General features: G+C 51.1%; 1 protein-coding gene across 1 annotated transcript in view; it reads right to left on the bottom strand.

Moving 5' to 3' along the window:
• Window positions 1–17005: 17005 nt before the first annotated feature.
• The window catches only part of Kdm4b (lysine demethylase 4B), a 64925-nt gene continuing 59351 nt past the window's right edge, over window positions 17006–22579 (bottom strand). The window contains exons 16-23 of the mRNA XM_051139930.1: window positions 22372–22448; window positions 22136–22191; window positions 21904–22012; window positions 19815–20000; window positions 19514–19678; window positions 19324–19443; window positions 18168–18260; window positions 17006–17891 (exon numbers count right to left, since the gene is read on the bottom strand). Coding sequence (XP_050995887.1) covers window positions 17721–17891; window positions 18168–18260; window positions 19324–19443; window positions 19514–19678; window positions 19815–20000; window positions 21904–22012; window positions 22136–22191; window positions 22372–22448 — 977 coding nt within the window. The 3' untranslated portion in view covers window positions 17006–17720. The remainder of the gene's footprint in view (window positions 17892–18167; window positions 18261–19323; window positions 19444–19513; window positions 19679–19814; window positions 20001–21903; window positions 22013–22135; window positions 22192–22371; window positions 22449–22579) is intronic.

The following is a 22579-nucleotide window of genomic DNA, read 5'->3' as shown; positions in this document are numbered from 1 at the left end:
CATTTTTTATTTCAAAATTAATCTTTATTTTTTCATGTTGTTGGGACACTTAACAATGGCCAGAAGGAGCCAAGTCCCCTGGACCTGGACCTGGCTTCCAGACGGTTATGAGCAGCAGGACCCGCTGCCTGCCACACCCAAAGTTCAGTCCACCGAGGCCAGTAGTTTCTCACCCTTCACAGTTGTCTTTTGTCAAGGTCACTCTACAAATCACAAAGAAAAGTTGATGGGGAGTCGCCCCAAGATTGGGGGTGAGAGGCTGAGGCCACAGCCAGGAAACACAGAACCGACCGGTTCTGTTAATCCAGCCTCCACTAGGCCTGAAAATGGACAAATGGGTAAATCTGACTTTTGCTTTGCATTCCAGTCAGGCAGACGAAGGGTCCAGTTCTGGCTCTTCTCGTTCTGAAGCCGGACAGACAGAGGCAGGGCGGGACATCTGAACCCCGCTTTGCCTGCCTCAGCCTCCCCTCCTGGAGCCTGGCTGTGCTCGCTCTCGGCCTATGGCATGGCTGCCCTGCAGCAGGCAGGAAGACAGGAAGGAGCAGGCACCTGTCCCTCACAGGGCTTGGCCCAGTCCTCCACAGCCCCACACTGCCCCTCTGGCCCCCACAGCAAAGCCTCAGGCAGATGTGGGGCCCATTTCACAACTTGGGCTGAGGCATGGGGATTTAAGTTCAAGGTCAGCCTGAACAAAAGCAAAAACCGTAGACATGTCTGTGGAGAACAGAAAGGTATGTGTGGTGTTGGAATATCATACAGCCATGAAGAAGAAGTCACAGTGTGGAGGGACCTGGTGCTGGTGAAGCAGAGGCCACACACAGTGCGGAGATCCAGAGACAGGAATGAGTTCACGGTGGCTGGAGCCAAGACAGCAAAGGGTGATGGCGCATGGGGTGGAAGTCGCTTTTGACATGATAGAAAGTTCTAGAATCAGAAGGAAAGCCCATACAATTCTGTGGATGTCTTGGTTGAGTTTTTTTGAGATAGAGTTCCTCTGTGTAGCTCTGGCTGTCCTGGAACTCACTCTGTAGACCAGGCTGGCCTAAAACGCAAACTGATCCACCTGCCTCTACCTCCCAAATGCTGGGATTAAAGGCGTGTGCCACCACTACAAGGCTTAATTCTATACGTATTGAAATAAGCAAACTGAAGTACTGGTTACATGGTACATTTTCCAAATAACCTCAATTAAAAACAGTGTGAGGCTGGAGAGATGGTTCTTAAAGAGGACCTGGGTTCAATACCCACATGGCAGCTCACGACTGTCTGTAACCCCAAGATCTGACACCCTCACACAGACATACATGCAGGCAAAACATCAGTGCAATAAATAAATAAAAGTGTAGCCCAGACTAGCCTCAAATTTACAGAAGTGCTTCTGCCTCAGCCCCCTTCCTCCTCCTCCCCCACACCCCCACCTTGGGGGCAAAGTAAAGGGCAGTTTTGTTTTTTCAGATCAGGTTTCATAAGCTGAGTCTAACTTCAAACTCCTTCTGTAGCCGAGGCTGGTCCTGAACTCCATTATAGCCTGCCATTCCCAGAGGGCTTGAGTTTGGCTCCCAGCATCCATGGGGAGGGTCACAGCACCTGTGGCATCGCTCCAGGGGACCTGACACCTCTGGCTTCCTAGGACAGCTGCCCTCAAACCTAATACACTCCCACACAGACACAGCAACAGTTTTTTGTTTGTTTGATTTTGAGACAGGGTTTCTCTGTGTAGCCTTGGCTGTCCTGGACTCGCTTTGTAGACCAGGCTGGCCTCGAACTCACTGTCAGCCACCTGCCTCTGCCTCCTGAGTGCTGGGATTAAAGGTATGCACCACCATGCCCAGTTTAGCAACAGTTTTTTAAACTAAACTTTCAAAAACAGAAAAGGATTCTCAGAAGGGCCCTCCCTCCATCATCCTGAACTGGTTGATAGCAGCCCTTGCCCCCTTCCCCCCCTCCCACCTTCCCTGAGGACCAGCTGCACTGAGCCGCTCCCTAATAAACCTACCGTTTTGTCTTTGGCGGGTAATTCACAGTTACCCAAGTAGATGATAAACACAGATACCGGATGTTCTGGAAGGAGTATTTGCTTTCCATTAAAGACAAGGAGAGCGGTATGGGGACCAACCAGCTAAGGAGGGGATGGCAGGGAGAATTGCACGCCCAAACACCAGAAGATGAAGCTCTCCCCCTCCCTCTCCCCTTCCCCCTCCCTCTCCCCTTCCCCCTCCCTCTCCCCTTCCTCTCCCCCTCCCTCTCCCTCTCCTCCCTCTCCTCTTTCTCCCAGACCAGGCTGGCCTCAAACTCACAGAGACCTGCCTCTGCCTCTGCCTCTGCCTCTGCCTCTCTGCCTCTGCCTCTGCATTACAGGCATGGGCCACACTTGCCTAGGAAGGTGGAATTTCTACTTTAGGGAGGAAGTGAACAGGATATGTGGATGTGTTCCTGTGGAGCTCCACCTAGAAACAGCCACCAACCCCCAGTTAGGAGGTGGGGGTGCAGTCAGGGCTGGAGGATCGCTGACCACATGACTCGGGTTGGAGGGGTAAATCACCCTCTCTCAAGCCTCCTTTCTGTATGGCCAGGAGGCCTTGCCGACTTCCTGACCACAGCAAGCACCTTTTCATTCTTGGCCAAACAGCACAGAGATGATTAGTTTTCTGTAATATTTTATTCAAATAATTAGTCCCCACATATCAGCCTCTGTAGTGAGGGAGGGAGACAGATAAATCCCCGCCAGCCTCTCTTAGTCTTTTAAAGGCAATTAACTCCTCGTTATTAGCTTTTAATTAGGGTGATTATATCCTCATCAATACGTGTTATTGCAGTTGTTAGCAGACAGCTGTTGAGCAGACCATACATCAGATGTCTGTCCTTGGCCCCTCCCTGCTGCCAGTCACCTCCTGTCCCTTCACCAAACAGCATGCCAGCCTGGCTCCTTACTGCCACCCTGCTCACAGGACCCCACTCCCCCAGCCCTCTCTGTGCCGCATGGTCACTGCATGCTCTGGGTGCAAGGCCTTACCTCGAAGAAGTCATGGTGAAGGCAGCTGTGGGAGTTTCTTTTAGAAAATCCTCATTTTGCTCATGCCTTTAATCCTAGCACTCGGGAGGTAGAGGCAGGAGGATCTCTGTGAGTTCAAGGGCTACACAGAGAAAGCCTGTCTTGAAAAAAAAGAAAGAAAGGAAGGGAAGAGAGAGGGAGGAAGGAAGGAAGGAAGGAAGGAAGGAAGGAAAGATGAAGGGAGGGAGGGAGGGAAAGCTTCATGTTCACACTGTGGTGCTACAGACCTGTCACCCCAGCACTTGGCACCTTGGCTGGCTGAGGCAGGAAGATTAGGAATTACAGGCCATCCTGGGCTACATAGCAAGACTGTATCTCCAATGGAGTGAGCTAGGATGGGGTAGGGGAATGAAGGTGGGGATGGTGGCGGGATCTGATCCCAAGCTGAGCTGGGGTAACAGGTGACTCCCGCAGCATTGGATGATCATCACGCTGCCCCAGGCCAGGGAGGTCAGCCTGTGTCTTCCCAGCTCTGTTAATCCGATGTGAAGCCCCTCACGGACACCCTCCTTGCTAATTCTAGGTCCTATCACATCAACCATTATGACAAGGAAATAAATAAAACATCCCAAAATAATCACAACAGCCCCACTCGCATCAGTGATGTCCCCACCTGTCTTCTCATCACTTGGTGAGTGTATCAAAGCTGTGGTTTGTTTCTCACGGTAGACTATCCCACAGGCAGAATAGAGGGTCACACCAGGAACACACCGGGTGGAGTCCCAGTGTGTCATCCTGAGGGACAAAGGCAGCTGTGAGCCAAGTCTGAAGTCTCCGCACCAACAACCATGGAAATGCTGCCAGGAAACACTGACAGCCGACGAAGACTTCTGGGGAAAATGTTCTCTTCCTCTTCGGTTGCACTCACTCAACAGCACACATTAGTCAAACGAGAAGGTATTAAATGTGGGACAAGGGTAATTAGTGACAAAAAAAATGTCCACAGTAACGCTCAAATGGAAAAGTTCACAACCTTTCTTTGTAAGAAAAATAACTACAAGGAATTGGTTACCTAATGGTGGATAACAAATTATTTCAAAGCCTAGTGCTTTAAACGAATGTGTGGGTATTACCTCAGGACACTGGGCGTGAGTGGGATTCCTAGCCTCGCAGTTTCTACACAGGGTTCCGTAATATCTAAGGGAGAGATTCAGTGGTAAAACCCTACCCAAAATCCCCCAGTGGGAGGCTGGGGGCGTGGTCAGGGGTGGAGCATCACCTAGAATCCCCCAGTGAGAGGCTGGGGGCGTGGTCAGGGGTGGAGCATCGCCTAGAATCCCCCAGTGAGGGTCACCATGCTCAGTTTATATGCAGTGCTGTGTATGGAACTCTGGCCTTAAGGAAGAGCCATTTTACAGCCCACAAATATAGTTGTATTTTTGTTGTTGTTGGGTTTTGTTTAAGTTTTTCTGTGTAGCCTTGGCCGTCCTGGAACTCACTCTGTAGACCAGGCCGGCCTCAAACTCAGAGATTCTCCTGCCTCTACCTTCCAAGTGCTGGAAGTAAAGTCATGGCCAGAAAGCCCTCCAGCCTGTTAATGCAGAGTGTTCTCTGAGATGCCAGCACCCAGGCAGAAGGGTGAGGCCTCACCGCAGCCAGCCGGCTGGTCTCAGGGCTGAGAGGCCTCTGCCTGCTCTGTCCCGTGTACTGTTGGCTGCGCATGCGGAGGTCACTGTTGGGTGTCTCCCTCAGTCGCTCCCTGCCTTGTTTTTGGATTCAGGGTCTCACTGAGCCCAGTGCTGGTCACTTCGGTCAGGCTGTCTGGCCAGAGAGCCCAGGGAACCCCTGTGTTTCGAGAATGGGGCTATAGTGCACAGTGCCATGTTTGGCTGCCTTTCCTGTGTGGGCCACGCCCTCAGGCCCTGGATTTGCACCCCTGTAGTCCACTCTCCAGTCCTGGGTGGGACACAGGGCACTGGCTCAGCCCGGTTGTTGTTGTTGTTGTTGTTGTTATTATTATTATTATTATTATGTATACAATATTTTGCCTACAGGCCAGAAGAGAGCACCAGATCTGATTATAGAAGGTTGTGAGCTAGGCAGTGGTGGCACATGCCTTTAATCCCAGCACTCGGGAGGCAGAGGCAGGCAGATCACTGGGAGTTCGAGGCCAGCCTGGTCTACAAAGTGAGTCCAGGACAGCCAAGGCTACACAGAGAGACCCTGTCTCAAAAAACTAAAGGAAAACAAACAAACAAACAAAACAAAAACAAAAAAGAAGGTTGTGAGCCACCATGTGGTTGACCTCTGAGCCATCTCCCCAGCCCCTCCCCCTGGTTCTTGACAAGGAGCATGGTGTTGGGTACTTAAGTAGCAGCCCCTCCTGGTGTCCCCCGCTGCCCCCACTCTGCTCGTCCCAAGATGCCCTGTGGCTCCTAAAACAAGGGTGGACAAGGACTCATCACAGTCAGCAGAAGGCCCTCGCTGCAGTCCCCGGCCATCTTGTACGCAAAAGACTCCTTGGCCAGGCCCCATGGTCACACGACACAGTCCTGAGGAATAAAGGGTGAGTGGCTGCGGAACACTAGAGGGGACACCCAGTGCCACTCCCAGCGTTTGCTAGCCCACTCCTTCTGTAAGCAATGGGGCTGTACTGACTGGAGTCGCTCGCAGCAGCCGTCAGCTGTCTTGAGGGAGGCCAAGTGTTCGTGGGTTGGCTGTATAAATAGTCTTGTCATGGCCAAGCTCGGGGTACCAGTGTAACGCTGCAGAAGTGTCATAGTGCCCATTAATTAGAATAAACGTGAGTGTGGCAATGGCTGCACAGCAAAGGCACCAGCGAGGGAAGTGTTCTGGGTTCCTTGGGAGCCATCCATTTGAAAGAAGCTTACATTAGAACTTTATTTATTAATGTGTTTTTTTATTTTTATTTTTTATGGTTTTTCGAGACAGGGTCTCTCTGTGTAAGCCTTGGCTGTCCTGGACTCACTTTGTAGACCAGGCTGGCCTTGAACTCACAGTGATTCCCCTGCCTCTGCCTCCTGAGTGCTGGGATTAAAGGTGTGCACCACCACACCTGGCATAAAAGTAGTTTTTAATGTTGTTGTCAAGCCTAATGTCACAGGCCCATCATCACAGCATCAGGAAGTGGAGGCAGGAGGATCAGGAGTTCAAATCCATCCTTGGATATACAAGGAGTTTGAGGGGTATCCTGGGCTAAAAACAATTTGCATGTTCTCATAGTTCACAGTGATGGAAAACATTAAATAAAAAAAATGCCAGAAATGACTGAATATATCATGTACCATTCTCTGTGTAGTGAGATCTTTTTTCTATTTCATTTTCTATTTTTATACTTTATTAATTTATTCATATTACATCTCAATGGTTATCCCATCCCTTGTATCCTCCCATTCCTCCCTCCCTCCCATTTTCCCCTTACTCCCTTCCCCTATGACTGTTCCTGAGGGGGACCTCCTCTCCCTGTATTTGCTCATAGGGTATCAGGTCTCTTCTTGGTAGCCTGCTGTCCTTCCTCTGAATGCCACCAGGCCTCCCCATCCAGGGGACGTGGTAAAATATGGGGCACCAGAGTTCGTATGAAAGTCAGACCCCACTCTCCACTCAGCTGTGAAGAATGTCCTGTCCATTGGGTAGATCTGGGTAGGAGTCTTTTTTCTTTTTTTTTTTTTTTTTTTTTTTTTTTTTTTTTTTTTTTTTAAAGATTTATTATTTATTATTATGTATACAGTGTTCCGCCTGCATGTACACCTGCAGGCTAGAAGAGGGCACCAGATCTCATTACAGATGGCTGTGAGCCACCATGTGGTTGCTGGGAATTGAACTCAGGACCTCTGGAAGAGCAGTCAGTGCCCTTAACCTCTGAGCCATCTCTCCAGCCCCATCTTTTTTCTTTTTTAAAGATTTATTTATTTATGTAATTATTATGTATACAATATCCTGCCTGCATGTGTGCATGCCCACCAGAAGAGGGCCCCAGATCACATTACAATTGGTTGTGAGCCACCATGTGGTTGCTGGGAATCGAACTCAGGACCTTTGGAAGATCAGACAGTGCTCTTAACCTCTGAGCCATCTCTCCTGCCCCGTGTAGTGAGATCTTATGTCACTGTTTACTTCCATCCCACATGAGTGTATATCATCTGTCTCGGTAGCATCTGGGCTGTGTACATTTCCCTCCTGTCAGTCAGCATCGCACACTGACCGTATGCTGTGTCAGTTAACTGTTCAGGTGTCACAGAGGTCATAGCCGTAGTAGATGTAAACACGTTTTTGTTTTGATCCCAAGTGTGGGATGGAGAACAGACTTGTGAGAGATCAGGTGATGTTTATCCACTAGAAGATGAACCACCTAGTTCAGGGGCTTGGTTTTTGCCAGCTGAAACACATCTTAGTACAGACTCTGAGAGGAGATACATATATGCGCCCAAAACAGGGGGCAGGGCTTTTTGGGTCTTGGTATTGTTTGGCTGTTCATCGCTTCACTTCGAGATGCTCCTAGAGAGACCGTTCCAGAGAACGCTTCAGGGCTCCGGGTTCCGGCTGCTGTTCCAGGTTCCTGCAGCAACTTTGGTTGAATTGCTGGTCTGCTGAACTCCTGCCAACTGAGCCAGGGGAATTGCTCCAAGGAACTGAGTCCAAAAAGGTCTGCTTCTCCTGTTCCTGTTCCCTTTAACTTCTTTTCTCTCCTACCTAAGGTAGGTGGGTTGGACGGGAGGTGTAAGAATTAAAGAACCCCAAGTAAAGTAGGTTTGGAAGAGGTCATAGCCTAGAGGTGGCACCCAACGTGCTTTGGACATGATGGGTGACTTAACTTCTAATGTTGTGGAGGAACGTACAGGTTTTGAAGATGCACAGATGCTGTTTTAGGGTGTCAGCAAAATCGCAGCTGCTGTTGCAAAATTCTTTCCTGCTTTATACCCAGAGGGAATTTTTTTTGTGTTTTGTTTTTCCTTTGTCTTTTTGTTTGTTTTTGTTTTTTGTTTTTGTTTTTGGTTTTGGTTTGGTTTGGTTTGGTTTAGTTTAGTTTGGTAGTTTGGTTTGGTTTTTCAAGACAGGGTTTCTCTGTGTAGCCTTGACTATCCTGGACTTGCTTTGTAGACCAGACTGGCCTTGAACTCACAGCGATTCGCCTGCCTCTGCCTCCCGCATGCTGGGATTAAAGCTGTGCACCACCACCACCTGGCGGTCTTTGTCTTTTTACTATATTACATTTTTTTTTTTTAAGATGGGATGAAAGACTGATAAGATATGAAAACCAAAAGGGTCAGTAAATTCTATCATTCTGGAAAGGACTGCAGAGTTGGCTGTACAACTAGAGATTTTTTTTTTCCAAGACAGCGTTTCTCTGTGTAGCCTTGGCTGTCCTAGACTCGCTTTGTAGACCAGGCTGGCCCCTGCCTCCCGAGTGCCTGGCTATTTGCTGGTAGAGGTTGAAGCATTTGGAAAGCAAAAAGCAATGTTGGTGAAGGGAAAACACCTGCTAACTGCCAGGTGTTCAGAGAACCAGCGTGAGGAAGGAGGCGGAGAAATAGGAGGGGCCAGAGAGGCTGTAAAGATTCTAAGGCAACAGGAAAGCAGACAGGCCGAAAGGGTTTTGGAGACAAGAGCTCCGAGAGACAAATTCTTTAGGGCTACACAGGCGCCATCAGCTTTTCCAGCCTTTGTGCAACGTGTCCCTGATAACGATGGTGGTGAGGCTCACGACGAGATGGCATGGCCTCCAGTAGATACGCTAGATTTAAAGCCTTTTAAAGGGCCATTGTGCGGAATGGAATGCATTCATCTTTTGTTAAACAAATGTTAGTAACTGGGCCATGCGGCGTGGATTTATTCCCCAAGATAGGAAGAGATTGGCGTCAGCTGTGTTAGAAGCTGCTCAGCAGTTACAGTGGTTATCATGGTGGAGAGATGAAGCCACGAGAATAGAAAAACAAAATATGACAAGGGAGATAAGTGTTATTAAAGATCAATTGCTGGCCGGGCGTGGTGGCGCAGGCCTTTAATCCCAGCCCTTGGGAGGCAGAGGCAGGTGGATCGCTGTGAGTTCAAGGCCAGCCTGGTCTACAAAGTGAGTCCAGGACACCTAAGGCTACACAGGGAAACCCTGTCTCAAAAAACCAAAAAAAAGAAGAAGAAGAAGAAGAAGAAAGATCAATTGCTTGGTGAAGGGCCTTATGCTGACTGAAGAGAACAAAACTGATCTGAAGACGTAGTCATTGAATAGTGTTGTGTTGCAGCCTTTAGAGCTTGGGACATGGTTGAGGAGCCTGGAAAAACAACCACTTCATTTACTGAGTTATTTCAAGGCCCTGGAGAGGCCTTCACAGAATCCTTACAGAGATTGGGTTCAGCTCCAGATAGAGCCACCCCAGATCCTGAAACCACACAGGCATCGACACTGATCATGGCGTAGGAGAATGCACATACTGAATGTAAGAGAGCAATTGGACCATTAAAAGCACGAGGAGCCCCATTAGATGGATGGGTAAGAGAGACAGTTAATATTAGCTCTCAGGAGCATCAAAACAATATCATAGGACAAGGCTATAGCTGGGGGTCTCAGATATCAAAACACCTGGTGCTTTAACTGTGGTAAATTGGGCCATTTACAAAGAAACTGTAAGGTTCAGAGGTTAAGAGCACTGCCTGCTCTTCCAAAGGTCCTGAATTCAGTTCCCAGCAACCATATAGCGGCTCACAACCATCTATGATGAGATTTGGTGCCCTCTTCTGGCCTGCAGATGTACATGTAGACCACGGTATAAATAATAAATAAATAATTTTTTAAAAAAAGTCCCAGACCTCAGAATAACAGGTGCACTCCGTTTGGAGTAAATGGTACCCATTGAAGAGCACAAGGAGCTTCTGGCCGTGATGGTGATGAGGTGCCAAGACTTCCAGGGTAATGTAGCCGCTGTGGGAAGGGAAAACATTGGTCTAGGGATTGTCAATCCAAGAGAGAGATGTTGAGGTTATCTCTTGCCAGTGGGAAATGAAACGAGGGGCCTGTTTGCTCGAGGCCCCGCAGCAAACAATGTGAGCCGTCTTTCTTTAGTCAGCCAGGAGGTAACAAACAGGCAGGAAAACGAAGACTAGGTATTGATGATTTAATGGACGCGACTGAAGACATCACAGCTTTGGATCTGGCCCCAGATAAATCTCTTACACTATCCCCACAGCTTGAATGTTACAAATGACCACTGGTGTTTACGGTCCTTTACCTTCAGGGGCAGAAGGAATAATCTTGGGAAGAAGTGGATTAACTTCTCAAGGCTTTATTGTGCATCCCGGTATTATAGATGTGGGCTGTAAGGAAGAAATTAAAATCATCATTAGGTAAAGAAGGAGATGCATATTCACGCAGGTGATAGAATTGCTCAGCTGTTACTGTTTCCTTACATTAAGCAAAGCCTCTCCAGTAGAAAGAACAGGTGCATTCGGGGGTAGTGGACGACGTGTGTTCTGGCAGACAATGGTTAATCATCAGAGACCCGAATTAATAGTACAAGTGAATGGTGTTGAAATAGTGGTGGGGGACACAGGAGCAGATGTCACAATCATTTCTCAAAAGTCTTGGAATCCAGGCTGGCCACTTCAGAAGGTTAATACACAATTTATGGGAATTGGTGAATTATTTCATATAAGACAAAGTATAGTGCGGTTTAAGTGTGTGAGACCAAAAGGGCAGACAGGGATGCTGAGACCCTATATGGCTGATGTACTCATAAACTTATGGGGAAGGGCACTCGAATTAATATTCCTGCAATCACAGAGACAGAAAATGATGAAATTGGGGGTGAAATGGTAGATGCTTCTGAGGAAGGTATTAATATGTATAATCACGAACAATCACAAGCTGTGCCCACTGTCCAAACACAGAACTTCATATGTAATGAGTTTCCAAATTTATAAAAAAAAGGGCCACTGCTGACATGCCAACAGCCTTGCCCCCTAAGATGGATATCAAACAGACCTGTGTGGCGAGAGCTGTGGCCCAGAACAAAAGAAAAAAATGCAGGCACTTTAACAATTGGTACAAGAGCAGCTGGAGGCTCACCATATAGAAGAGTCTGCCAGCCCATGCAATTCCCCTCTGATTGTTGTAAAAAAGAAACCAGGAAAATGGAGGATGGTGACGGATTTAAGAGCAGTGAATTCAACCAATGGGTCCTTTATAGCCTGGAATTCCTTTACCTGCTTTGTTACCTAGGTCATGGCCTATAATAGTTACTGATTTAAAAGATTGTTTTTTCACAATACCTTTTCCTGAGCAGGATAGGGAAAGGTTTGCTTTCTCAGTTCCTGCTCTGAACAGTAGTGGTCCAATGACGAGATGCCATTGGAAGGTCCTTCCACAGGGATGTTGAATAGTTCAACTTTATGGCAATACTTTGTGGAACAACTATTAGAAATAAGTCACCGGCAATTTCCTCAATCTATTATTTACCATTACATGGATGATATTTTGTTGGCTGATTCTGATGCAGATACTTTAGAGAAAATGTTTAAGGAAACACAAAGCATTCTGTCATGCTGTGAGCTACAGATTGCTCCAGAAAAAAAAAAACCAAAAAAACAAAACAAAACAAAAAAAAAAAATAAGAGGCTGGGTGGTGGTGGCGCACGCCTTTAATCCCAGCACTTGGGAGGCAGAGGCAGGTGGATCTCGGTGAGTTCAAGGCCAGCCTGGTCTACAAGGTGAGTCCAGGACAGCCAAGGCTACACAGAAAAACCCTGACTTGAAAAACAAAACAAAAACAAGCCAACAAACAAACTCTGTGTGTGTGTGTGTGTGTGTGTGTGTGTGTGTGTGTGTGTGTGTGTGTATGGAGAGGGAGAGAGAGAGAGAGAGAGAGAGAGAGAGAGGAGAGAGAGAGAGAGAGAGAGAGAGAGAGAGAGAGAGAGAGAGAGAGAGAGAGATGTTCAGCTATTTGGGCTATAAAATAACTCAACAACAAAAAAATTGACCACAAAAGCTACAGATCTGTAGAGACCATTTGCAAACTCTTAATGATTTTTAAAAATTGATGGGAAATATTAACTGGCTGAGGCTAACAATTGAATTAGCTACTTATGAGTTAAGTAACTTGTTCCAAACGTTACAAGGGGATTCAGATTTAAAGAGTCCAAGGTGTCTAATGGCTGAAGCAGAAAAGGAGTTAATTCTGGGAGAATAAAGACCACAAGATGCAGATGTGGATGGAGCTGGATCCTACGCGCTTGGTTGTTTTGCTTTGTTTTTGCCTTCAGCGCATTCTCCTCCTGGGCTCATTATGCAAAGGGAAGATAAGATCACGGAATGAGTTTTCTTAGCACATAAACAAAGTAAAAATTTGAAGACATAGATAGAAAAAAAAAATTTCTGAATTGATTACAAAAGGTAGAATAAGATTGTGTCAACTGTCGGGAACAGATGCAGCAGAAATTGTAGTGCCTCTTAATAATGCGGAAATTATGTCATTATGGGTAATCCGTGAAGACTGGCAAAGGGCTTGCAGTAACTACTTGGGAGAAACTAATAACAAATATCCAAAAAGCAAATGTATACAGTTTATAAGAGGAACTAATTGGATCCATCCTTGCATTGTAAAGAGAACAGCAATTCCAGAGGCACCAACCTTCTGTACTGAGGGAAGCAGGACGGGAACGGCAGGTTCTAAGTAGGGTGAAATAACCAAGGTGCTCAGAAGCCTATATACTCAGTACAGAAATCAGAATTGGACGCAACCCTTATGGTGCTGTTAGATTTCTCTGAATCTCTTTTTTTTTTTTTGGTTTTTCGAGACAGGGTTTCTCTGTGTAGCCTTGGCCATCCTGGACTCACTTTGTAGACCAGGCTGGCCTCGAACTCACAGCGATCCACCTGCCTCTGCCTCCCGAGTGCTGGGATTAAAGGCATGCGCCACCACGCCCGGCTTCTCTGAATCTTTTAACATAATTTGTTTTGCATATAGAAACTGCTGAATTGGGCTGGAGAGATGGCTCAGTGGCTGGGAGCTCTGTCTGCTCTTCCAAAGGTCCTGGGTTCAATTCCCGGCGGCCACAGGGTGGCTCACAACCACCCATTCTGAGATCTGGTGCCCTCTACTGGCATGCAGGCAGAACATTGTATAAATAATTTTTTAAATTTTTTTAAAAATTTTTAAAAATTTTTTAAAAAAACTAATAACTCAGAATTGTCTTTGTTATTTATGGAATTGCAACAGGCCATCAGAAGTAGAAACCATGTCTTGTATAGTACTCATATTTGGTCTCATACAGGATTACCAGGCCCATTGGCACAAGGAAATGAGGAAATTGACCAATAACTAATAGGAAATGTGTTAGAAGCCTCAAATTTTCATGAAAAGCGTCATGTTAACAGTAAAGGTTTTGTTTTTGTTTTCGTTTTTCTGAGACAGGGTTTCTCTGCGTAGCCTTGGCTGTCCTGGACTCCCTTTGGAGACCAGGCTGGCCTCGAACTCACAGAGATCCTCCTGCTTCTGCCTCCGGAGTGCTGGGATTACAAACATGTGCCACCATGCCTGGCTCCATGTTTTTGTTTTGATCCCAAGTGTGGGATGGGGAACAGACTTGTGAGAGATCAGGTGATGTTTATTCACTAGAAGACGAACCACTTCCTGCAGGGGCTTGGTTTTTGCCAGCTGAGACACATCTTAGTGCAAACTCTGAGAGGAGATATATATATGAGCCCAAAATAGGAGGCGGGGCTTTTTGAGTCAGTATTGTTTGGCTGTTCATCGCTCCGCTTCAGGATGCTTCTAGAGAGACTGTTCCAGAGAACACTTCAGGGCTCCGGGTTCCGGCTGCTGTTCCAGGTTCTAGCAGCAACTTTGGAATTGCTGGTCTGCTGAACTCCTGCCGACCACGCCAGGGGAATTGCTCCCAGGTACTGAGTCCAAAAAGGTCTGCTTCTCCTGTTCCCTTTAACCTCTTTTCTCTCCTACCTAGGGTAGGTGGGTTGGAAGGGAGGTGTAAGAATTAAAGAACCCCAGGCCAGGCGTGGTGGCGCACGCCTTTAATCCCAGCACTTGCGAGGCAGAGGCAGGTGGATCGCTGTGAGTTCAAGACCAGCCTGGTCTACAAAGTGAGTCCAGGCCAGCCAAGGCTACACAGAGAAACCCTATCTTGGCAAGAAAAAAAAAAAAAAAGAAAGAACCCCAAATAAAGTAGGTTTGGAAGAGATCGAAGCCTACACAGTCAGTTCAAAGGTCACATCAGCCTAAAGTTAGTGTCCCTGGCACCTTATCTGGCAGTGTTGCCTCGAGTTACCGCAACAGGAAGGCACTGATGTTAACTGAGCATTGTGTGCTGGCTAATTTATATCAGCTTGACACAAGCTACAGTCACAGGTGAGGAGGGAGCCTCCATTGAGAAAATGCCTCCACAAGATCAGGCTTTACATGAATGAGCCTATAGGTCATTTTGTTAACTAGTGATTGATGGGGGAGGGCCCAGCCCATTCTGGGTGGTGTCATCCCTAGGCTGGGTGGTCCTGGGTTCTATAAGAAAGCAGGCTCAGCAAGCCATAGGGAGCAAGCCAGTAAGCAGCTCTCCTCCATGGACTCTGCACCAGCTCCTGCCTCCAGGTTCCTGCCCTGCTTGAGTTCCTGTCCTGACTTCCTTAGATGGAGGTCAAACAAACCCTCTCCTCCTCAGGTTGTTTTGGTCATCATGTTTCTTTGCAGCGATAGAAACACTGACTAAAGCACTGAGGTAGAAACCAGAACAATCTGGCCACAAGATAAGGTACTTAGGGCTACCCGTGGAGTTTTGGGTCAGCATAGTCCTGTGGGCCCTCCACTTGGTCTTCAAGCCACCATCCTGCAAGGACTAGCTTGTACCATCCAAGTTCATAGTTTGTAGACCCCAGAAAATGAAAGAAGCAACAGACATGTCTGGCTGCCAACAAGGATGCTCAGGGGGTCAGGTGACATAGACTCATCCAAGCAATCAAAGCTTCGGTTCTGCTTGTTTATTTTTGGTTCTTTGAGACAGGATTTCTCTGTGTAGCCTTGGCTGTCCTGGACTCGCTTTGTAGACCAGGCTGGCCTTGAACTCATAGCGATCCACCTGCCTCTGCTTCGAGTGCTGGGATTAAAGGCTTGCACCACCACGCCCGGCTTTGGTTCTGCTTCTTAAGCATGAGGCTGGTGCTGTGTAGGAGATGCAGTGGACCTGATTCTCCACCCTGCTCAGTTGGTGACAGGGGGGGACATCTGTCAGGGCAGGAGCCCTCTGCAGCCACTGGGACACCAGGCACAGGGCCAGAGGGCTTCAGACCCCATTTGTGGCACGGGGACTAGGGCCCTGAGGCATGTCCCCTTGTGTCTGTGTTGGGGACTGTCCTACTGTCTGTAACTTGAGTCCTCAGAGCAGTTCTCCATAGGCCTCGGTGGGTTGAATGGCCAGTTTGGAAGAGCTAGTGTTGAGGTGCAGACAGCAATATGGGGAAAGCCAGTGAAGAAGGAAACATGGCATTTAAGGTAGTCAAGGAAGCTGTAAGCTGTGGCCATGTGGGATCCAGGCCTGCACTTCTGTGTGCACACAGGCGGGACAGGGGTGGAAGCCATGCTCTTTCCACCCTGGGCTGAGGTGCAGCTGTGGGTGTCGGAATCGTTTCAAAACCTGAGAATGATAGGAACAGACAGGGTGGGCTGGGCCTAGAGGACAGGACTTGGGGGAGGTGGGAGCTGACTTGGTGCACTCGGGCGACCTTGGCTGTTGCAGAAAGGGATGGAGGCCGGAGCAGGGGCGGCGAAGCTGGTGGCCCAGGGTGTCTCTTGTTAGGTCCAGGTCCAAGCTAGGTTCAGCTTCCCAGGCCAGGCAATCACTCAGCTATGCTGAGGTTGGGCCAATGGCTGCCACATGCAAATGATATAAGGGTGGCCCATACTCAAGTAAAATTTTATTGACAAAAAAACAGGTCTAGGGCTAGGGCAGGGGTCAGAGCTGGTCAGATGTTCCCTCCCCACAGTGCCCTGGCCTTGTTACTGTCAGGGCTGCCTTCCCTTTCAGGCCCAGAGCAAAGGCCTGTCCCATAGACCATAGTATGATACTTCAAAAAGGAATGGAGAACAAGGCTCCTGGCCTGCACCGGGAATGCTGCCACTGAGAACACCCAGCAGGCTCCTCCCTCCCTTCCTCCTCCCTCAGGGCCAAATCCAAGTCTCCCTTTCGGGCCACCAGGTAGGAACTCCCATGCCCCCAATCCTCTCTCTGCTCCCCCAGGCCAGGATCTGCCCACCCACGGCCTTTGCTCACCTGTGGCCCTCCCAAGTGTGGGAAACAGGTGGAGGCTGGGTGGCTGACAAGCAAGGGGGCAGGGGGCAGAGAGCCCAGACATCCTGTAGGGGACATGCTGCCTCAACCCCTTGACACTTGGGTGAGACAAAGGTATCTGGGGGACTGCATCCCACCTCCTGGCAGCGTCTACATTCAGACCAAAACGCACTGTCCCCATCATGCCCACCAAGGAGACCTCCATCCTAAGCCCATCTTGCCCTGGCCAGAAATGAAGACGTAGCCATGACCAGGAGGGAATAGGAAGCACTCAAGGGCTTTAATTCATTCTGAACCAGAGGTCAGAGACTGAGGCAAAAATACGGCGTCCTTCATCTGGGGTAGGGAGAAGTGGGGGTGGCTCAAGGTTTTGTTTTGTTTTGTTTTTGCACAAAGTAAAACCCAGGCCTCCCTGTGCGGAGCGTGTGCGGGGCCAGCTGCAGCCACTGTAGAGTCCGCAAGGGGCACAGCCTGAGACCCTCCAGGCCCAAGGTTGGGTCCTTTTTATTTTCTTTACAATATAAATAGAATTCCAAAGTACACATGGACACTCCATCCACTGGACACTCCACAGAGGCCCAGTCCCTTAAGTCCCCGGTAGGTCCCCAGGGCCAGTCCTTTGTCATTTCCAGGTCAGCTGTCCATCCTGGGGACTCAGGTGCTAGGATGGCGGTCACTTCGAAAGAGACAGAGCCAACCCATGGGTGGTGGTGGCTAGTGCAGAACAGGCCTGTGAGATGTGTCTTGTGTCACCTGACCCATGCTGCAAGTGAAGGTGACACCTGCTTTCTTCTGCCCTCAGCCACACATATAGGATCTCTGGCCAAGGGTGAAGGCTCATGGGAACCCAGGCTGCATCCATGGGACTTGGCCACCTTGGGAGCCTGGCTCACCCATGGGGAGACACCTGCCATCCTAGGCAGTGAAGGCAGAGTGAGGCGGACTCTGCGGGGCAGGGCCCCATCTCCCCCAGCAGGAAGCAGAAGGGACCACACACAGCCATTACACAGGTCACTGTGCACTGGGCTGTTGTCCCCTCCATGGGACTCCTGTACAAAAGTGCCTCTCCACCTGCTCAGTAGACAAACAACATCTGCAGGCAGCAAACAAGGACGAAGCTTTTCTCTCCTCATATCTTGGTTCCTTGGTACCGAGGAAAAAGAGCATGTCCACTGTCAGTTTTTAAAGCCGCAAATCGAAGACAAGTTGGGGCTGTGCCCCGGCGTCCTTGGCTGGCGTCTGTCACAGGAGGCTCTGGGACGCCCCGTAGCACCTTTAGGAGAAAAGCAGAGCCAGGCTGGGTCCCGCGAAGTCGCTGCAGTCCAGGGATGCTGGCCCCGCTCCCTGAGTCCGGCCATGTTGGATTCTGCTGGTCCTGTTGCCCAGGTAGGTCCCACAGTGGGACAGGTGTGGGCAGTATCTAGAAGGGTGCCCCAGGCCGGCCCTGCACCTGCAGCAGGCTCTCCATGAAGGCCAGGTATTCTGGGCTGCGCCCTGTGTCCTCAGCGGTGGTGGCCACCCGCGGGCGCTTGGCAGCCTTCACATCGTCTCCAGAGAAGCTGGGCTCCTGTGGTGTACCGGTGCTCAGTGACTGTAGACATCAGAGATGGATCAGACTGTCACCCTGGCACAGCCCCTCAGGACCATCCCTGTCACCACACCTGGCTCACGCCCAGGGGCAGCCCCCACATGTCCCTAGATCTTGAGACTCTACAGAGGAGACAGCTGTGTCTTGGCTGAACAGAGTCCAGTTGGGGAGCCCTGGATGACTATGGACAGGGCTGGGCATCACTCATGGCCAAGGAGGGGACAGCATATCTGAGACATCCATCCTCAATGCCCCAGGTAGAAGTGCAGGGGCACTCACCAGCCGGGACCGCACCCTCTTGGGCAGCTCCTCCTCCAGTGTGAAGACATCCCCACGCTTCACAGTCAGCTGAGACCCGTCCTCAAATTCCACCTGCAAACACATCTCAGCATGGGACAGGCCACAGAGTGATAGCCCCGTCCCCAGGGGCTCAGGCATCCTGGGGTCACAGGGCCCAGTGGACACCTACCTAAACCCAGGACTGGCCTAAGTTCTAAGCAGGCCCTGGGGCCTTAAAGTCAACATAGGCTAAGACATGGCTGGACAGCAGTCCTGCAGCCTTAAGGTGGGCCTGGACAGCAGGCTAAGGAGGTTCCCCAGGGCCCTTGGGACTTGGCACCTGCTTCTCTCAACTCAGAGTGGCAGCTATGGCATACCACCCCACACAGGCTCCCTGCTCCATAATCGATGCCCAAAACAAGGATGATCAGGCTGCCGGGCTGGGAGATGGACACCACGGGCGCTCAGGGATCTGGTCACCTTCTCTGGGGACAGCAGTGAAGTGCCCAAGTAACCACTGGCCTAGGTGCCAGCCAAGGGGTAGAGGTCAAGGCCCCTTCTGGTGCCTTTGAGGGACCCTGAAGTACATGAGCAGGGTCTGAGCCTGCAGGGCAGCAGCTGGCCTGTACAGCGTGGCTTGACAGTCCCGTGCACTGGGAGTCAGGAGCTCTGGAAGGCACCCGCTGCCTCCCACCTCTGCCTTAGCCCAGCCCCTCTTTAACCTTCTCGAAGAACCAGTGTGATGTGAGTGCGCCTAAACCCTGGGCTCAATGAGGGGTGACCTGGCTGGCCTTCCACGTTGTGCCAGCACCTTGCTTGGCCACACAGATGCTGTGTGTCCCCAAGCCACCTTGTCTCCAGGCACAGAGATGGCTGGGCTGGGCCTGTGCCTTCCCCTCCTTGTCTGCCCAGGTGGGAGCACAGCTGTGTTGTAGTTCCCTGTTGGTGTTTGCCTCTGTGCCTGGTGTTGTTTGAGACAAGGTGTGTTGCCGTGGCCAGGCTGGCAGCTCCATCCCAGGCAGCACCCCACCTCCTACCCCTGTTGTAGCTTGTCCCCAGCCCTGGCATGCCTGCCAGGTGCCTCTGTGTTGAGCACTGACACAGGGCAAGCTGGCAGAGGCTGTGAGTCAGAGCAGGCCGCTGTGAGACTGCTCACCTGGTAGATGAGGCTGGTGGCCGCGGAGATGAACCGGGCTCTGTATAGGTTGCCATCCGTCCACCGCAGCTCCACTAGCTCGCCCTCAGCGGGTGGTCCAAGCCGCACACAGTCTCTGCTCTGCAAGGAAGGGACAATGAGGCCCTGTCCTGCATGCCTGTACCTTTGCTGCCCCGGCCCCGTCCCTCACCGTGATGCTCTCTGGGTACAGGTTGTCACTGTAGGAGCCATCGTCAAAGTTGACCTCGTAGAAGGTCTGTGCGGTGGTGCCAATGACACGGCAGCGGTAGTACAGCCCATTGCGATTCTTGGTGATAACGACCTGGCCCAGGGACACCACTCGGAGGAGCTGGCCCTAGGGGTGGAGTGGTGGCACGTGTGGAAGGGGCTTAATCCAAGTGAGGGAGGCTAGGTGGGCAGGACTAGCCCACATGGGTGGTGCCCAGGCGTGCTTGCGTGAGTGTGTGTAGAGCTCTAACCACCGCACTCACCCCGGCTCCACCTGCTCTGTGCTTGAGGCAGGTGATGGACACTACATAGGGCCAGTCATCAGGCTCCATGAGGACGCCAGCAGCATGTGCGCAGGTCACATGGAAGGACGTGGAGCAGTGCTCATAGGAGCATTGGATGCAGGCGCCAGACACCTTCTTCATGCGTTTGCGGCAGTACACACACTTCTGCAGAGGATGGGGTGCAGGGTTATCAGCAATGCCAGAAGAGCCCTCCAGAGCAGGCAGGGGCAGGGGACATACAGGGCAGGGGCTGGGGCTTGATGGCATCTGAACCCAACCCCCTCTTCTCAGGTACCCTCCCTAACGGCAAGTCCCTACCCTTCCTGAGGCAGAGAGCTGGGGGTGGGGCAAGGGTGTCATCTCCTAGTGCAATGCAGCCATTGGGGTTTTTAGCGGTAGGCTCCACGGTTGGAGAGGCTGTGTGCACATGGTGGCAGGAATGGCTGTCAGCATGCCATCCTCATTGGCCATGTTGCTCACTAAAGCTACCCTGGCTCCATCAGACCACCCAGCCATCAGGCCCTGCACCAGTGGGCTGTGACTCCCATACCAGCCACTGGGAGCCCAAGCTCTCTCTGGGAGCCAGCCCAGTGCCCACAGTGCTCCACAGCAGCCCTGCGCAGCATGCTGACAGCAAGGGAAACAAACCAGGAAAAACCAATGCAGGACACGGTCTATGCCCTAAGGGCCTAGCCTCCAGGCGTTCTGACAGCAGCCTTAGCCAGCTTCCCCTGCCCAGCAGTGTGGTGCTCAGTGGCCAGAGCAGGGCTGCCCCAAGGTCTGAGCTGAGCCACCTTCATTCCACAACCCGCTGGCCAGGCCACCTTCCAGACACAGGGTAGGAGCCCCACTCAGTCCACATCTGGGGTCAAGGGAAGGCCTAGGAGGGTGTGTAGCAAGAAAGGCCCCAGGGAACTGATGCTCTCCAGGTAGTCACGGCAGTCCACACTCCTGCTTGGGAAAGCTGAAGCCCAGAGTTTGTCTAGAGGCGCACAGCTCCTGGGCAAGCAAACTTGAACCTGTGGCCTCCCTCACTAACCTGCTGCAGAGTGTGTGTGTGCGCGTGCGTGCGTGCGTGCGTGCGTGCTCACGCAGGATCCTGACATGCAGCAACACTGAGTGTCTTCAATTCAGCAGAGACACTAGTGATCTGACTGGAGACAGGTCAAGGATGGGGACAGCAGCAGCTCTCAAAGGACACGGATCTGAGGAAGGTGCCCTGTGTGCAGTCATCAGGGAAACCACTGGGAGCTTTACAAACTGTCCCTGTGACACCACTGTGACCACGGTGAGCGGCTGCGTGCTGCAGGAGGCCACAGAGGATGTAGGAAAGGTTCCTTGGAAAGTTTCCCAACAGTGTGACAAACGACTGTGCTGTGGCAAGCATGCAAAGAGGAGGTCTATAGTCTGCATCTGCCTGTTTCGGTCAGGCAGACAGGTGAGTGAACGGAATAGCGCAGTATTAACTCTGGCATGAGAGGGAAGGAAGAAGGCTGGCGAGACGGCTCAGTGGGAAAGCGTTTACCACACAACTGGAAGGGCGTGCTTGAACCATCAGAATCCACGTAAAGCTAGCCGCAGAACATGTGAACCCAGTGGCGCTGTGGCATGACGGGAGTCAGAGCTGGGGAAGTCTTCAAAGCCGACCGGCCAGGTAGCTGGGCAGCCAGTGAAAGACTCCCCCTGAGGACTGACGCTTGTGGTCCTCTGGCTCTACACGTGCCTGCACATGTGCGCACACACGGGACACACTGCCATGTTTGGGACACAGTGGAGGAAGAAGTAGTTTGGGAACATGACTGAGGGGCTAACAGTCACAGCTTAGGAAAAGGCTCCCTTCCCTGAATCATAGTCGGAAGCAGTGCGGAGGGGCAGCGGCTCTCAACGTGGTGCAAGCACTGAGCTCAGGTATCAACAGGACCTGCAGGCTCTGGAGTTGGGACGCTTGGCAAAGCAGGAGCTTCAGGGCTGCACCTGGGGGGGGCTTGCCACTGTGCCCCGTGTGCTGCACACAGCTCCCCAGCCTGCTGCAGGCCTGAGGCTGCTGGCTGCAGTCTCGGGGACCTACCAGCTTCCAGCGCTGCTCAGGGATGGCACTGACGTCCACGGGGTTGCGCTCAATCACACTCAGGAACCGCACCTCAGGGACTGCGATCGCGCAGATCACATGGATCCACCTGAGGTCAGGACAAGACCACAAGGGTGTTGCTGATGGTTCCAGGCTATCCCCAAGGGGCCAGTGTCAGCATAGGTGGTAGGAGGGTGGGTAGGTGAGGTTTACAAGGCAGTCAGGGACACACCTGTGTTCTGTGGTCATCTGCAAGGCTCCCCCGCGGAGGTTGCACAAACAGCACTCCTAAGGGACAGACCAACATGGTAAGGTGCAGCCACCTCCACCATGCACACCCCAACCCCAGGGACACCCTAGAGATAGTGTCAGGCCGCAGCAGCCTCAGCACAGCTAAGAGCAAGGCCACTGGCCCATGGGGTCCAGGACCTCCCAGGCTTTAGGTGCCACCCAGCACAGGTGAGTTACCGCAGTCCAGGCGTGGGCCGCACACCGGGAACATGTCCAGCCCTCCTTGGCCAGCTCAGGCCGGACACCATAACAACCTGGAAGACAGTGGAGTGGCTGGGACCAGACCAAATCTGTCAGCTGGAACACCTGCAGCCCTCTACCCACACCCTCCATACTCAAAATGCACAGGAAATGCCCTCCTGTCCCCGAAGCTCCACAGAGTGCA

Source organism: Acomys russatus, chromosome 31 (assembly GCF_903995435.1).
Source record: "Acomys russatus chromosome 31, mAcoRus1.1, whole genome shotgun sequence".
In the NCBI taxonomy this organism is placed as follows: Eukaryota; Metazoa; Chordata; class Mammalia; order Rodentia; family Muridae; genus Acomys; species Acomys russatus.
The sequence above is the reverse complement of the archived record's forward strand: the minus strand, read 5'-3'. Positions and strand labels throughout refer to the sequence as shown.